At 39.7% G+C, this 17,529-nt stretch overlaps 1 protein-coding gene across 1 annotated transcript; it reads left to right on the top strand.

Moving 5' to 3' along the window:
* Nucleotides 1-6,582: 6,582 nt before the first annotated feature.
* Nucleotides 6,583-16,125, top strand: lpla (lipoprotein lipase a). The gene is made up of 10 exons (XM_086047129.1): nucleotides 6,583-6,812; nucleotides 7,631-7,839; nucleotides 8,397-8,576; nucleotides 9,718-9,829; nucleotides 10,844-11,086; nucleotides 12,077-12,319; nucleotides 13,026-13,146; nucleotides 13,719-13,901; nucleotides 14,377-14,484; nucleotides 15,063-16,125. The coding sequence occupies exons 1-10, from the start codon at nucleotides 6,710-6,712 to the stop codon at nucleotides 15,112-15,114; spliced, it is 1,554 nt and encodes a 517-aa protein (XP_085903255.1). The 5' UTR covers nucleotides 6,583-6,709; the 3' UTR covers nucleotides 15,115-16,125.
* Nucleotides 16,126-17,529: the final 1,404 nt, after the last annotated feature.

Raw genomic sequence — 17,529 nt, 5'->3', positions numbered from 1 at the left:
GACAGTGTCATACTAGTACCACAAGTGGTAGTGCAGACTCCCTCTAGTGGTTCACAAAAGAAATACTGTCCTGTATTTCACTTTTTAGTAATCAATTTAGTCCATTTAGAATACAAAATATGTCATCAAAACTTAAGCAGCTTTTTACATCAGACCATCCCTTTCCGAGTACACTATTATACAGACAACATGATTAAGCAATTTGATCGTATCCGTATTCAATGACACGCAAATATTTACTTTTGACAGATGTACTAAGAATTTTGAGAAAGAAAATGACTTTTGCAGTTGACCCTTTACTAGTTATACCAATTGTTTGGAAAAATGCACCTACTGTTTTGCAAATTTCAGTTCTGATCTGAGAATTGTACCTAAAGCAACTGAGAGAAACTGCAATAAAAAATCAGTGCATGTATACGATTGAAGCCAAGACAACTTTTGTCGGTCACCAAGGGGCGATGGTGTGATGTCACACCAGTGTTGAAACTTAAAGTGTCAGCAACCATTGTGATGCACAAAAGAGTAAAGGCCAGAACACACGCACACACACACCCACCCCCACACACACACCTACGCACGCACACTCACACACACACACACACACACACACACACACACACACACACACACACCACAGTAAAGCCATTTCTCTGAACTTGTTTTGTTTCTTCTTCCACATTTGAAACTAATAAACTCAGCTAAAAGTCTGGAATTTGTGATATGGACACAAAGAATTGATGAACTGAACTGAAGAGAGCATGAAACACTTTAGCCCAGACACCACACGCACATCTTCATAAACTGTTGAAATCAAATGCTTCTGAAACCCCTGTGGGCATTTTGTCTGCGTGGCTCAAGTCTAATAAACACACAAGGGTGAACCAGAGGATACACAGAGCCCACTTAATGCCTGGCATTCCACTTAAAGAACTTCCAGATTAACCGCTGTCATGTGAACGCGATGTGCTGCTTATGTAACCAAGACATAAAGATGTGACTTTGCCTCTGATAACTATATCGACGCGTTTGCATTAGGAGAACGCGTCATTTCCGGGACTTGGTGTGCAGTTGTGTACATCTGTGACCAATGAACATTTGAAGGCTTCATGTGTTGTGTTACAGCTCTGGGAAAAAGTGGAATTCGTTAGAGGGAGGACTTCTGGTGGTTACAGTTCTGAAGTTTGGGGTTCGAATCTTGATTTCGGCCCTGCTCTGTATAGAGTTTGCCTAGATAGATAGATGGATAGATAGATAGATAGATAGATAGATAGATAGATAGATAGATAGATAGATAGATAGATAGATAGATAGATAGATAGATAGATAGATAGATAGATTAGCTAACTAACTAGCCACCTAGCTAACTAGCCACCTAGCTCATGTAACCAGTAAGGATATGGGTTTTCGTCTCATGATGTGCGACGTACCTGTTGACAAATAAGATGACCAGTATTTGTTTAAAACTTTCAAAGTTAGGCAATGCCATAAATCAGTAGAATATTACATTTTTAAAATGAGAAACATCATTTTCATTTTTAATATTTATCAGAATCACAATCAATCTTTGTTGGCCAAGTATGTTAAAAACACAAAGGAATTTGTTTGCGTCAGTTGGAGCCACTTTACTGATACGGCAAACAAACCACGATAGCAAACTATCCAAACAGCACATAAACACGCACATACAGAGCATTATTAAGCAATGTAAGGTGACCAGTAGTGCAGTAACACAAATAGGTTAATAATTAATGCAGCGAATCTTCTGGTAATTTAAAGTGACCAGTAGTGGGTTTTCTTTTGGTGCTCATACTGTATCACATCATATTGGTGAATGGTGGTACTCCATTTTGGCTCTTTCAACGAATCAGCTTCCTGTGTACATTGTGTATATGCATGGATGTAAATTTCCACTGCAATAAAAAGCCTTTAAGTACCAAGTTAAGAGTGCTACATGATCTTTGTGTCACCCTTGAATAGAGGATTAAAATAGATGTTCTTTCTTCCCTTCCAGATCGCCCCCTGTGGCTGCAGTATACACGGTGTCATTTCTAATTAGAACATGCCTTCTTGAAGCTAGAAGTAACATATAAAAGACAAAAGCCTCTTACCGTGGCCTTTTTCATTTGACATAATTTACTCTCAGCAGCTGGCTTCAAGGCCCAGCCGCTGCAAGAAATTATTCCTGAAAGGTCTTCACTCTTGTTTTGTCTGAAAGCTGGTGGCAATGAAAGCCAGCAAAAAAAATAACAACCAAAAAAACAGGGTCGTGTGAGTGCACGAAAGACGTCAAGATCACGACCTTGCACGTGTTGTATGTAGCGCCGCTGCTGTATGCTAAGATATGCAAACATAAGCACATTGACATGCAGTTTAGTGTTAAACAATGATGACGGGATAATATTGAAAGTCAGCAGAAAATACTGAATAGTACACATGCGAGTCCATACTGTATACACATGTGCTGAATTATCCAGTGGCCCCCTAACTATGTTGCTCCCATGGAATATTTATGCCGGGAAACCAAATCCCCGTACACTATTCCCATTCTTCCAAGACGCAGTCCTGAAAAGTCATCACAACTTCCTCATTACGTGTGCATTTATGTTGGCTTGCATTGTATCATGTCTCATTGTGTGTGCGTGTGTGTGTTAATCAAGACACAGTACGGTACTTATAAACACACTGACCCATATACATTACACATGCACTTATTAAATTAAGTTAGCCTTACACACAATCCAAACTAAATTGGACTACTGTCATCGTGTTACGTTCCACACCCTCTCGAAATAGTAGAACAGTTACAACCATATAAAAAAAAAAACATTTTTATATTTGAGGCTTTTAGCACATATAGAAACTTATTAAAACACACTTTTTAAACACACTGCAAGCATATTTGAACACTCACCCAAAAATTGGCAGCGTTGAATGTATAGCGAATAGAGTACTTATTGTATTGTCTGTGCATTAGATATGTGCCTTAAAGAGGCGGGGTCTTCTGGGAGTCTTGCGTTTGATGGCCTAGAGTGTGAGCTGTGGTCGACAGCAGCTCCTACATGAGCGTATGCTGTGTTCTATTGTTCTCTCGGCGTTCAATAAATGTCTGAAAAATGCATTGCCGATTGTAGCTCCCCTTTCCCACGTGCAAGGGCATTACAGTAAGTGTTTACACTGTAAAAAACAATAAAACTTTCTAAGATAGTCAAGTTGAAAAGTTGGCCCAAAATGTCTGCCGGACCACAGCTCACCTGCGACCCCAATGAGGGCAAGCGTGATAGAGAATAGATGGATGCATGAATCAGCACATGGCAGACTATTGCAGGCAAATCCCGGAATGTGAAACAAATGTCGACGCGCCCAATGAATGGTCGGCAAAAGGGAAATAAAAGGAAATCCTACCTTTAGCCAATAGATACATCTTTTCTCCGCACGCTGATGTGATTATTTCTCTGGGCCAAAGCCGGAGACCCTTAGCTGGGTGGGTTCCGATTCAGGGGCTGCATCCTCCCGAGGCTGCCGAGCCCATTCAAATGCCATCGCTAAACAAAACAGCAGCACCTGCCAAAGCATACAAGCATTCTCTTTCATAAAGTGTGGACTCACGTTATGTAGAGATGCTGTCTTTTACTTTCATGTGATTGCCCATGTTCCATTGTTGTCCTTTTTCATTTGTTACAAGCGCCATTTCCTACCATTCATTTTCATTAAGGGTGTTGGGTGAAGTGAAGAAGATCCCAGATGACTTTTGTGGTGCACTCTGGGTACATATTAACAAACACACTGCATTTGTGACATTTTTGTGTCTGGTGTCGTGGCCAGGATTTTTTTGTAATGTAAAATATGTGCCTTGGCTCAGTAAAAATTGGGAAACACTTGGCTAGACTGCTCTGTTTGACAAATGTTGACAAAGACTTTACCTCACGTAACCCTTTAATGGGAATGGAACCACATTTGGTAATATTTTCTCTTTAGAGCAGTGGTTCTCAAACCTCTACATCAAGTATCACCATCATGACCAGCAATAAAATACAGTATCATAGTAGGCCCAAGTGTTTATTAAAAAATGCAGTTTTATTCCTAAAAGGTACAGTAAATCAACCTCCATTGCGAGTTTGTGGTCCGGCTATTTTTTTGAACAGTTTTTATAACGGCTTTGTTCTGCCTCCCGTTGTCAGCACACTTATTATGTTTAACACTGTGTAAATTTGAATGAAGAAGAGTGAAAACAGGAAGTATTTCAAGCTCAGCCTACTTTTTGCTAAAGATTGTTGAATGTCAAATCATGCAGAAAGTGACGGCAGTCGGTTCGTTTTCTAATCTCCATTCTTGGGCACGATTATTGATTCATATTGCGAGGGGGAAAATACAGGAGTTGCTGACTGTAAATACAGAGGGATCAGAACATTTAAACACTGTTTGGACAGTATTTTTGTCATGCTCATTGCTCTTGTTCTCCCCCAATATATGATGTTTTTAAATGCGTTTGTATTATTCTAAAAGTATCTTCAAAGACCTTTAAAAAAAAAACCAAGTGCTTTAAATGCTCTAAAAACATGCCAAGGTAGTATTGGTAGTAGTGGAGAAAAAAACAAATTCACTGTTAGAATGAAATTAAACATTTCCAAGTATTTCAATGGGGAGTTTCTGTTTTTAACATTTCGTCTTCTGTGGTTTTCGCTGCTCATCGTCAGCTTGCTGTCTGAGCTGAGTGGGGAATGTTGGGGTTAAAGACTGAGGGATAGGTGTAGTTCTTCTCTCTAATCATTGGGTTGGGCTTTCTGCTCTGGATGCAAACAAACGGACTTCCCGACACACAGCAAGACATCACATGTATATAAATATAAAGCTACATGTGTGATGAAAAACCCCGGGGACTATATTTGTAGAATATAGGGTAGCTGATTACTGTGCAGAAAATGGTTTCACTTTACGCTGCCAACCGGCGGCCTGTGAGAGCATTTGATCCTGCTCCCCATGCAATTATAAAAACACATAAAACCTCAAAGGAACCGTTAGGTAAAAATCTGCAAAACATCCTTCCTTTTTCTATCGCGCTTGTCCTCTGGAGTTAATTCCCGCTGACTTTGAATGAGAGAGACAGCATGGACTGCTCGTGGTGGGCTCAAACAAGCATTCGTAATCACATTGGGTAAGGGGCCGGCCTGCATAATCGTCACTTTTCAGGAGCCCCCCCCCTCCCAAAAAAAGGGGCAAATTTGTGCATTCACCAACATTGTAATTAAATTTGAATCATTTTTACTGATAACCTGATAACCCACAGCTCGAACGCATCAGTTTTAACCTACAATACAATTAACCAAATGTAGAATGTGGAAGGAAACTCGTAAATCGCACACAACAAGGCCATAGCCAAGATTCGAACCGTGCAGCAGATGTGCAAACCACTATTCCACCGTGCCGTGGATGTTCATAATTTATGATAATAAACATTTGCTCAATTGTTGCAAAAACATGGTCATTCCATCCTCTGCTTCACCGCAAGAAGTGACAACTGAGAACATACACTAATATTATAGGAAAAGTACAGTCGATAAAATGAATGGCGGTTCCCACAAAGGTGTTTGGGAATGGAATTCATCATCAAAGTCAGACACATGGTCTCGTTTAGGCTCCTCGTCCTATCCCACACGGTGTTGATCACTTTTTACCACCTCGGTACTGTGTGCAAACAGACTTTACATCTAACATGATGCAAGACTAGCTTTTTCTTTTTCCTCTCTTTGACTATCAGCGTTGTGTTGTTGTTCCTCATCGTTGCACTGTGTGGTTTTAACACCAGAGGTCCCTGCTGTCTTTATTAATCCACATTATTCAAATGTGTCATATCAAAGCCATGTTGTAAGGGAAAATCTTTTTGGGGGTTGTTATAATTTGAAAGTTACAAAAATGATCACTCTTCAGTTACATTTTTATACGTTGCCACTGATTTTAGGTTTTATTTAAAATGAATATACCAAACTTAAAAGCAGAATTTACAGTAAATGCATAATCAAGCACACTTGTATAAGTTAACAATGCTAATGCATGTGTATGTGTTACACAGGTTACATTTTAACCTGCAAAAAATGAACTGAAAATGAAAAACAAAAATATAGAAAGAGAAAATTTTGATATACTGTGTATATACTGTGTGTGCCATTTTTAAGGTCTAGTTTAGTTTTATAGTTTTATATTTATCGTCATTTTCATGTGATAAAGTCATTTTTTGTATATTATGTCTGTATGATAATAATTACAGTACAGTATATCAATTTCATATTCATTTGTGTATTTCCATTAAATTCACTTTTTTAATTGAATTGCTGAAAAAAAGTTTTGTAGAAATTATTGAAATGCACCTGCTTATATTTCATGCACATAATTCGTATGAATGTGGAGGTGGAGGGAGAAGTGAGGGAATTATGAATATTTCCGTATACTCTGCTCTGCAGTTTTCCAAACTGAGTGAATGGTCAACTCTAGTCGAAGAGACCCTTGGGGAATCCCCGCCCCTAAAGAGGCATCCAATCATGTTGTAATATGCAAATAAGCTATTCTTAAAGCTGACTTGGAGCGCCAACCGTGACAGACCGTAAAGAAAGTTGACTCCGCGCGTGTACGACGCCACTACATTTATATTTTAAAATTCGAATATCGATCATCCAACATTACTCAAGACACCTCACAGGACCAACGTTGTAGTAATATGGGCAAAGAAAACATACGTTTTTTCACTGCTTGGATACTTTTGGGAAAAATCTTTGCCATTTTTTGTTCGGACCCTGAACTCACCACCAACTCTGTGTTTGGTAAGAGCGACAAAATCAGAACTTTGAATTGCCTTTTTCACAATACGGAATATTGTACCCACATTATCTGATATGATGCTAAATTGATTGATTAATTTAATATGGGTGTTAATTGCCCGAGAATAATCCCATTAAAAGTTTATTAAGTAGACGCCTGCAGGTCTGTCTGCAAAACATCTCATACAGTCACCTCCATGTGTACATTAAGTGAAGCCTGCTTCTGGGACCTTTAATGTAAAAAAAGATAATCAACACACATACACAATCACCCATTCAACCTAATTATTGCTTTTACAGATTAGGATTTCATGGATTATATAAAGTATGAGAATAGCTCACAATACAGGCATGGGGTTTAATTTAAACCGTTTAAGTAATCATTTTTCACTTAAAACCTACGAAAATTGATTTTCATTAATGACCAAAATTTGGAAAAACTACTGAATCTTGTTGTTTTGTGTTCAAATTTGTTTGATAAGAAAATCTCAATTCGTCAGTTTCGTTAATTTTTCAATGTTCAATTTAAAACTGCTATGTGCGGCAGGTGTGCTTTAAATGCAGAAGGGGGCGACATAGTCTTTGTTTTATGCACCTGCCTGCAGAGCTAAATGTAAAATTGAAGTAGATTCCTAACTGGGAAGTATTAAATGGCAATACGATACATGTTTTTGTTGTCTTTTGCAAAAGAAAAACATTAATTATGTAATAATGATTCTATAAAACTATGACTGGACCCGATTATCTATGTACAGCACAGGACTTTTGTGCCTCTATGACGTTTCATGTTAGTGTGTGTATGCATGTGTGTGGTGCCACAGTGAACAGCAGCGTCACCCCCACCTCCCCACCCGCCACCACTACCGAGTGGCTCACCGACTACACAGACATCGTGTCCAAATTCTCCCTGCGCACGGCCGACATTCCAGATGAAGACATGTGTTACATTGTGGCCGGGAGGCCCGACACTATCCAGGAGTGCGAGTTCAATGCGCAGAAGCAGACGTTTGTCATCATCCACGGCTGGACGGTACGTGCACATTCACAAAAACACCTCTTGACCCCAACATGTGGAATGAGGTTCTATTTGGAATGCCGCCTGACTGGATGGATTGCTGTTTGCCTGACTGGATGGTTTGCTGTTTGATGTGGTTTGTTAGGAAATCCATCCATTTTCTACAATGGGCTTTATCCTCATTAGGGTCATGGGTGAGCTGGAGCCTATCCCAGCTGACTTTGGGCAGACGAGTACACCCTGGACTGGTTGCTAGCCAACTGCAGTTGTTAGGAAGTTTGTGTATTGCATTTTTTAATTCAATGCAGTGGCTTGTTTTTACTTCACAAGTGCTCCTATAGGAAAAATAAATTGGCCTGGAGCCCTGATGTGGTAAACTATATTCTGTAAATATTTTATATGGTTTAATATGGCCTCTCTATATTGCTGATTTTTACGTTTGGATCCCCCGTTTTAAAACTGAGTTCACTGTTCAAATTCCACATGAATGCAGGCAGTATTGCGAGTTGGGAATGAATCCAATCCCTGGGCATCTGACCTCACTCGTGCATGTGTGTGTTGATACTACATAGGTAACAGGCATGTTTGAGAGCTGGGTGCCCAAGCTGGTGTCGGCCCTGTACGAGCGCGTGCCCAACGCCAACGTGATCGTGGTGGACTGGCTGACACGCGCTAACCAGCACTACCCGACCTCCGCGGCCTACACCAAACTGGTGGGCCGAGACGTGGCCAAGTTTGTCACCTGGATACAAGTGAGTCCTCCTTTGTATTAAATTGTGGATGAACGTGAAATTGTCTTTTTGTGGCTGCTGTTGTTGTTTTGCATTGAGGCCAGGAAAGAAAACTAATAACAACAACAACAAATTTTAAGTTCCATTCATACAATGGTAACGTAACCCCAGGTTGTTCACAGGTCAGAATGTGCCTCAGTCTATCACTAACCTACCCTAATGTAATAGTAAAATCTGAATTACAATAAATATTTCTATTAAAAAACAATTCTAGGCCCTCCACGTAATACAATTGAATAAAGAACATTAAGTATGGCAGGAGCCCCTCTAATAACAATTTGAGAGCGACAATGTCAGTCAGCAGAAGAGCAAAGACCCCTGCCAAGGTTGAATTATTAAAAAAAAAAAAAAACTGTACCATTTTAATTCTCGGGATGGGGTCACCGTGACACAATGACACAACTGAAAGTAAATTTCTCAGCAAAATAAAGTGAAAAGATCATTTGTGTGTTTGCTATAGAAAGCTAGCAAGCTACTTCTTGGTTATAAACAAAGATGGAAGACAACTGGATTGTACCTTTTTTTTTTTTCCAAATCATTATAGAATTATGGCAAATTCCAATGATTCTTAAAAAAAGTTACAAGAACTATAGTGCTGTAAATTTAATCTTCAACACATGTTGCACCTCTCCGAAAAGTACATTTTTGTGGAATCCCTCACCTAACAAACAAACAAGCAAATGGTGGTGGTGGTTTCAAAAGATTAATATGATCACGTGACCAATTACTAGATCATTGTGCTTTAAAATCTAGTCCTACTGCTTGTGATTTCCTATAAAGACTTTTTACAAGCCTCCTTTACAGGGATCGGTTTTTAATTAAGCATTACATATATTTTCAAAAATGTTCCAGTAATGACTGGAAATTGTTTACCTTACTTTTGCGTGACATCTTTGTTGAAATTCATATTTTTTGGACAGAACGCTCAATTCCTTTAATCCCTAATTACATTCCAAACAACAGTCAGTCTTATGAACACAGGCAGCCACAGGGCCTTTCGGACCTTGTACTGCCAGTTATTAGTTCGTAATCCTCATGTAAGCGTGTGTGTATATTAGTTGTAAGACAGTCAGCGTGGTTGTTGTTGTTGTGATCCGTTCAGAAAGAGCTGCAGCTGTCGTGGGACAAGATTCACCTGCTGGGTTACAGTCTGGGGGCGCACGTGGCCGGGATTGCCGGGGACCTCACCGACCACAAGATCAGCAGGATCACAGGTAAACCGAACACGTCCATCACTACCTATTATTATGGTTAATGCATCTGTTCATGAGTTTAATGTGCCAGTACACACACTGTATTTCACTTTAAAACTCTCACAGCACACCGCCAAAGAAAAATGTCACAAAAATTCTATATTGTATACCGAAATTCCGATAATCTGGAAAATTGGATAATTTCACACTTATGTGCCTTGACACAGTGGTTGGGAATGACTGATTTACACAATATGCTCATCATTGTGTCTGCCCTTTGCAGCGGTGTACAGACTGCAGAACTGCACTGCAGCACACTGCAAAATGTTTCTGAATATATGGTCGACCCTCAGTATTAAAAATCCTTCTATTATGAACAGAAAGATATTGTGTTGAAGTAGGAATGGCAATTTTGGTAGAAACTGTGTGAAAATCCTGAGGAGATGACTGTTGAATGTGAGACATTAAACATTTATTTAAAAAAAATATATATTGTCAGATAAAGGTGAATTTGTAAAATGTCTCCATTAAATGAGTGAATTTTCTTACGGAAATATGTAAGTCTTCTCAAAATTGAGGGTAAATTCCCCTCATTGTCATTGCGCAGTGTCAATCAAAACTGAGCATTATTATTTTGGGGAAGGCCCATTTTTACAACAACAGTGTTAGTGTGCCTTATGAAGTGTGGGCCACTTTACCACCGCATGACTGGAAGCAATAATTTTTGCTAACGCTACATACCAGTGAAACATAATCTGACGGCTACGACATTCCAAGTCTGTAAATGTATGCACATGCCCTATTAGTGCTAGCCAGTGGGCTTTGTTTGCCAGTTGATCCATCTTTAAAAACTCTGACCCACTTCTCATAAATGTCAATTTCTCTACACTTAAGTCCAGACTAAAAGCAACTGACCATATTGTCTATGTAACACCGTAACATGACAACCGGCACGTTATATGCGCTATAAAGCGCTTTGCCACAGCTGCATCTGTCGTAAAAGCGTTATATAAATGAAGATGTATTGTATTGCAGGACTGGATCCCGCCGGTCCCACGTTCGAGCACGCCGACGACCAGAACACGCTGTCCAGAGACGACGCCCAGTTCGTGGACGTCCTGCACACCAACACCCGAGGCTCGCCGGGCCGCAGCATCGGCATCCAGAAGCCCGTGGGCCACATCGACATCTACCCCAACGGTGGCACCTTCCAACCGGGCTGCGACATCCAGAACACTCTGAGGGGGATCGCGCTGGAAGGCATCAAGGGCCTGCAAAGTATGTCCACTACTCTCCCCACTCGAGCATGTCGGTTTTGGATTAAGACTATAAGATTCTTTACGTTTTAACTCGGAATCTGCAGCGTGTACATCTTGAAGCTAGATTCATGTTCCAGCTGTTGAAACAATGAGACACCGCTTAGATGGTCTTCCAAAAAAAACAATGGAGGAGGCTGGGCTATACATTTTACGACACCAACATTTTGGCTTCTCACACATCACTTGCACAATAGAGGCAACGGTTGCCCTCTGGTCGCTCAACATAAAGAATTACAGTAGATCGCACAGGCCTGTTTTGGCTCGTGCCGAGATGAAAGCCTTGTTCGATGATTTGCTGCTTCACTCCCTTGACTGTACGGTATTAACACAGCACAGCAGAAAGTGACTGATATCATCTGGAGGTAACTGTTCTCACGGATATCTAGTTGGATTTTATACAAAATGTACGAGCAGTCGAAATCGGATTGGATTTTGGAGTCATGCGAGAAAGCTTTTTTTTTTTTTTTTTTTGTTACCTCCACCAAACTTAAGGAACCAGGCTGGAGGTTCTGTTTTTGTCTGTACTATGCACTTTTGTTTGCTTGGCTCCCCCAAAACATTCGAATACCATTTCGCGATCTTCTAACTGCATGGCCAACACTCTCCGTAACTTCTACTAATGATCCAGGCTAAACTTAGCTCCTCCCGGACATACATACAAGATCTTTGTCTCTCTATCAACATATGCCAAATCAACATAAAGTTTATTTTTTGGCATATTTTTATATTTTCTCCAAATTAGAATTTTTTTGGGAATGTAGCAAAAACCTCTCAATATTTGGACATGTTTTTCATTGGACAGCAACAATATGGTGACTTTTGTATGATGAGTTCTTATTAAATTGTCATGTCCCGAGAGCACCACACAGTGGATCAAATCTAGATCATCTGTAGCCTGGTGCCACTAGCGATAACATGCATTTAATGTGTACTGCGTGTGTGTGTGCAGACATGGACCAACTGGTCAAGTGCTCCCACGAGCGCTCCATCCACCTGTTCATCGACTCCCTCCTCAATACGCAGCAGCAAAGCATGGCCTTCCGCTGCAACTCGCGCGAGGCTTTCAACAAGGGCCTGTGCCTCAGCTGCCGCAAGAACCGCTGCAACAAGATCGGCTACAACATCAACAAGGTCCGCATGACGCGCAGTGCCAAGATGTACCTCAAGACTCGGGAAATGATGCCCTACAAAGGTAAACGTCGGAGGAGTGTTGCTTGCTGTTACATTTTTGCCATGGCCTTAAATAGAATTTGTTTTTGGTGGAACTCATCTAGTTTTGTAACGTGGGAGTCCCTGCTACATAGCAGAAATCTGTAGTTTATAGCAATCTTTTTTTATGGGTTTGCTACAGATGACTTACTGTAATGCCCCCACATGTGGGAAAGGAGAGTCACAGTCACCAATGCGATTTTGAGCCATTTATTAAGGCATGCACAACAGTACAACACATGAACACAATGGGCACACTTATACAGGAGCTGATTTCGACCACAGCTCACACTCAGACACTCAGTATTAACCAGCATCAAAAGGACACAAACAACTAATTGCACATGGAATTAGTCCAAATACGTACCTCTAATAGCAGTACTAGCACTACATCAAGTTGCAAGTGTTCAGGAAGTCACATGAATAGATATTTTAGCAAATGGGAGGTGGCACAGGAAAGGCGACATGTACCAATACAAGTGCAAAGTTTATTTCAGTATTTTCCACTGTGTAAGGTAGCAATGTGCATTGAAAGGTAGCATGCTCGTATCCAACAGAAAATCCACTTTCCTTTCATGTAGATACAAAAAGTTGCTTTTCTAATTTTAAATGACAGTGGAGGTGGAATCATTTAAATGTGCAAACTCGTTAACTTCTTAGTGTAATGTATAATGTGTATGTCTTTTTAGTTTTCCACTACCAAGTGAAGATGCATCTGTTCAGCAAGGAAAGCCTGACCTTCAATGAGCAGCCTGTAAAAATTTCCCTGTATGGAACCCATGGAGAGAAACAAGACATCCCCTTTGTCCTGTACGTATGTTACACTTGATTATGTACATAATCCTGGCACATAATACAGTACTAACGTTGATTAACAAAAAATTACATTTTTTTTAAAGTCTTAAATTAGCCTTACTGAAGATTAATAACACTCAATTTTTAATTAAACAATCCACAATATTGATGTACATATTTACAGTCACTGTATATAAATGGGAACTGTACGTAATTATGCTATAATATATGCAGATGTGAATGACAAACTACATGAATAAATTATATGGACTGAAGTGAATGTAAACAGCAGCAAGAATAGCAATGGATTAAAACAATATATTTTTGACGCTGATTTCAAAGATGGGAGTACATGATGAATTTGAGTACCGGTAAGCAAGAAACACAGCTTTTGACAAGTGTACCTAATAAAGTGTCCCGCCATAGTTTTAAAAAAAAATCACTGTTAGCGTGACTCTAAATTAAGACGGCAAGCTAACCGCTGTATGTTACAGTTGCTTCCGCTCACTTGCACGATAGTACACGATGTCAGCCACATTCGAACGCTCTCCTGTGAACCCACCTAACCCCGCCCCCCTCTCCCGCAGGCCCATCATGGACGGCAACAGCACGCTGTCCTTCCTTGTCACAACTGACGTGGACATCGGCGACCTGATGATCGTCAAACTGCGCTGGGAGAAGGACTCCATCATCAGCTGGTCGGACTGGTGGGGCAGCAACAAGTTCTATGTCCGAAAGCTGCGAATCAAGTCGGGGGAGACCCAGTCCAAGTAAGTCCCTTAGCTAACATGTAAATGCATTAGAAATGTATTCATTTCGGTATTGCTGTTTGTCCGTCCAGAAGAAATAAGGCCACACAGTCGTTTGAGAATTGGAGCTTACTTTACAACACAATACTTAGTCCCTTTTTTTTTTTTACCTTGCACTTAACGAACACTCTACTTATTAAAAAAAAACTAATGCAAAATGAAAACACTCACAAGGAGTATGGAGGACTGCATGACTGCAGCTCCTGACGTCAATCACTCAGTCACACCCCCTTAAAGACATTCAACACATGCATGTTATTTCTTTACATTTTCTTAATTTGTTTTTATTATCTTTTTATATTCATATTGTATGATACAGTGCTTTTTTCTTTATTAAAAATGCAACAATAAAGGAGATGTTTTTTTATGAAATGGGGTGTGGGGGTCATTTCATTGGTGTTTGCAGCTTTAATTATGATTATTATCATCATTGCAGGGTGATCTTCCGGGCAAAGGAAGCGGAGTTCACTGACCTGGTCAGAGGAGGAGAAGCTGCAGAGTTTGTCAAGTCCAAAGAAGTTACCATGAGTCGTAAAGAGAAATTGTAAGTTTAAGAGGAGACGCGGTCATTTTTGTGGTTGGTTCTCATGTATTTTTCCAACCTGTGTTTTCTTTATTGTGGGTATTTATAATACATGCAAACATGCAGAGGGGCTGATCTGATGTCAAACCAAATTTCACCGAGATGTGGTCCTCATTCCAGTAGACATTTAACATGGGAAATCTAGCCATTCATCAGTTATTTGTCCTCTTACCATTGCCGGTGAGCTGGCGAGAGTCGGGGTAAACAATCGCAGGGCACATACAGACAAACATTCACACTCACATTCTTACCAATTTAGAATCTTCACTTAACCTAAAATGCATGTTTGGTGGATTTGGGAGGAAGCTGGAGCTCTCGGAGAAAGTCGACATTGAAACAATAACCCCGATTGCTCATTTAGCAGACATTTAAGATAGGAAACCCTTCCCAGAAATATAAATATAAATATAAATATATATATATATATATATATATATATATATATATATATATATATATATATATATATATATATATATATATATATATATATATATATTTGGAGTTTAAAATTTTGAACTTCTTTCTTCTTTCTGCAGGATGCACAAGTTGAAGACGCAGGGGAGTCAGTTTGGTCAGAATGATGCTTGAAGATGCAATTGAACACATGCACTAGCACCACCCACCACCATCATCATCATCATCATCATTCTGCACATCATCAAGATGAACCGATCATCATGATGCACAGCCAAAGAAGTACAAAAGCACACACTTACCGAATACAAGATGACTCTCAACCTTGGAAAAAAATGTTACACAAGTGATGATGTGCTCCCATTTGACATTTCTATACGTTCTCTTTTCAATCATTTGTTTATGCTTACTGTATATTGTTTATACACACTTGTGCCTGTATGAACTTTGGATTGCTGCTCACCGGAGTGATTCATTGTGACAGGTGTAATTTAGGCACATTTTTGTAGTGTTTGTCTTAAAAATGCAAAACGCTGATCTTTTTTTTTTTGTCCCTTTGCCTAACTACTAACTGCCAACAATCGACAGGGACCAAAGAGTTATTGACTATCTACTGAATCACATTGGTCTTGTAAATACCATTTTTATATATATATATATATATATATATATATATATATAAAAAATCGGTGTTTTATATTTGGAATTCAGAATTTTGTTCATTTGATTGGATTGCGTTTTGGTTATTGTATCACAGGTCACTTTAAAACACTTTCGTCAAACAAAAGAACTATGCCCAGTTTGAGATTGCAGCCTTACTTTCACAGGCCACACATGTTACATGATTGCTGGAAATAAAAATACACACGCAAGCCGCTGGAGTTTGTGATGGACCTTCCAACACCGTAGCCATAATACATCTCAAGAATACACCGTATTGTATTTATTGAATGTACATTTATATATTTGTATATTAAGCTGTAATATATTTTGTTATGCGTCCGTTGTCTGTATTTTTATAAACAGCCGTTCTGTGGTTATTCTTGAGTGTGCCAGCTGTTTTTGAACATGGGATCCAAAGAGTCTCCATGTCTGCTGTTGAGCGCATTTATCAACTGATTTGCAGTGCACTGTAATAAGAAGGAGCCCGAGGTGGTTTAATAAAGATGACATATTTTGACTGCTCATGCTGCTTTTAGTGGATATGTTAAGTTCAGAAGTTTGCATGGTGGAGTCCAAAAAAGAAAGAGGCCTACACAGGAGGACAGACTTACCACAGCAGACAACGTCCATCTGGTCCATTATTCGTCGTCCGCCATTCGCCTTTTTTTCGGCGGGGAAAAAAATAGTACCCACCTACAGGCCGCTCCGCCTCTGATTTTAAACGGGCTTCCGTCTAGAGCAGGGGTAGGGAACTCCGGTTCCTCGAGAGTCATATCCTGCCTGTTTTGGATCCCTCTCTGCTACAACACACCTGACTCAAATGATCAGGATCATTTCAGACTTCTACCGAGCATGCTGATGAGCTGATCGTTTGAATCGAGTGTGTTGTAGTAGGGAGGGATCCAAAACAGACGCCAAATTGTCATCTATATGGTCATTTACTCTGAGATGGATATGAATCATTTCGGGAAAAAATAGAGCCACTTACATCTTTCATAGAAATTTCGTATTTCACTTCATATTAGCATTTTTGAGCCTTTTGTTAAATTTCTGCAATCTAATTGATAAAATGTCAGCTATTTGATTGTATGTTTTTTTTCTTTCTAGATATTAAAATTAGTTGCTAGATGGGGTAAAATGTGTTTACAATCATCAAAAATGAGAATTTTGATTATCTTCAAACAAAATACTCAGTGGAGAAATATGCTAGTTATACCTGCATAATATAACAATATGTTTTTGATTATGTTTGTGCTGCTCTTGTGCTGGATCCCTTTTGATTGAGTACTTAATGTAGTGTCCAGTGAGTGTAGTCATTGGAGTCATGGGTGAAACATTCCTAGAAATAACCAAAGCGATTCTAGGAAATATACAACATCAATTCCAGGACATTTTGCTGTCTCCAACATTTTTTTTTCTTTAACTGAATGCTGTTGTTTTTTCAATCCTGTGGAAACGTGTTACATTTGAGATCCCACTTTATTATTTTTTTTATCCGTTCCGGGGTGGGAAAAGCAAAGTAGGCCGTGGACTTTCCAGGAAAAAAATGTCATGTTCACGGAAGAACTCAAGCAGGACAGTTGCAGCAGCACATAGCGTGTGCTCATCGGTTAGCACATTGAACGTGTATCGCACTCAGAGAACATAAGATGCAATACAGCATTATGATAACACGTGTGATGTCATTGAATTGAAGGCCATATACATGTGAATGTCCGTCCAGCAGACGAGAACCTATCCCGGCTGACTTTGGGTGTAGGAATGGACTCCAGGTCTAATGAGAACAAAACGCAATAGAAAACTAATGGGTTGATAAGCTTTTATCTCGATGTGTTAAACGACTCAGGACAGAGCACCTTTTGTTCGGAGCAATCATTATTACAATTCAACACAACTCAACTCACAACTACAATTCAATTGAACAAC

The sequence above is a fragment of the Filicampus tigris genome, chromosome 12, assembly GCF_054856515.1.
Source record: "Filicampus tigris isolate MCC_2025a chromosome 12, RoL_Ftig_1.0, whole genome shotgun sequence".
NCBI classification, from domain to species: Eukaryota; Metazoa; Chordata; class Actinopteri; order Syngnathiformes; family Syngnathidae; genus Filicampus; species Filicampus tigris.
The sequence above is the reverse complement of the archived record's forward strand: the minus strand, read 5'-3'. Positions and strand labels throughout refer to the sequence as shown.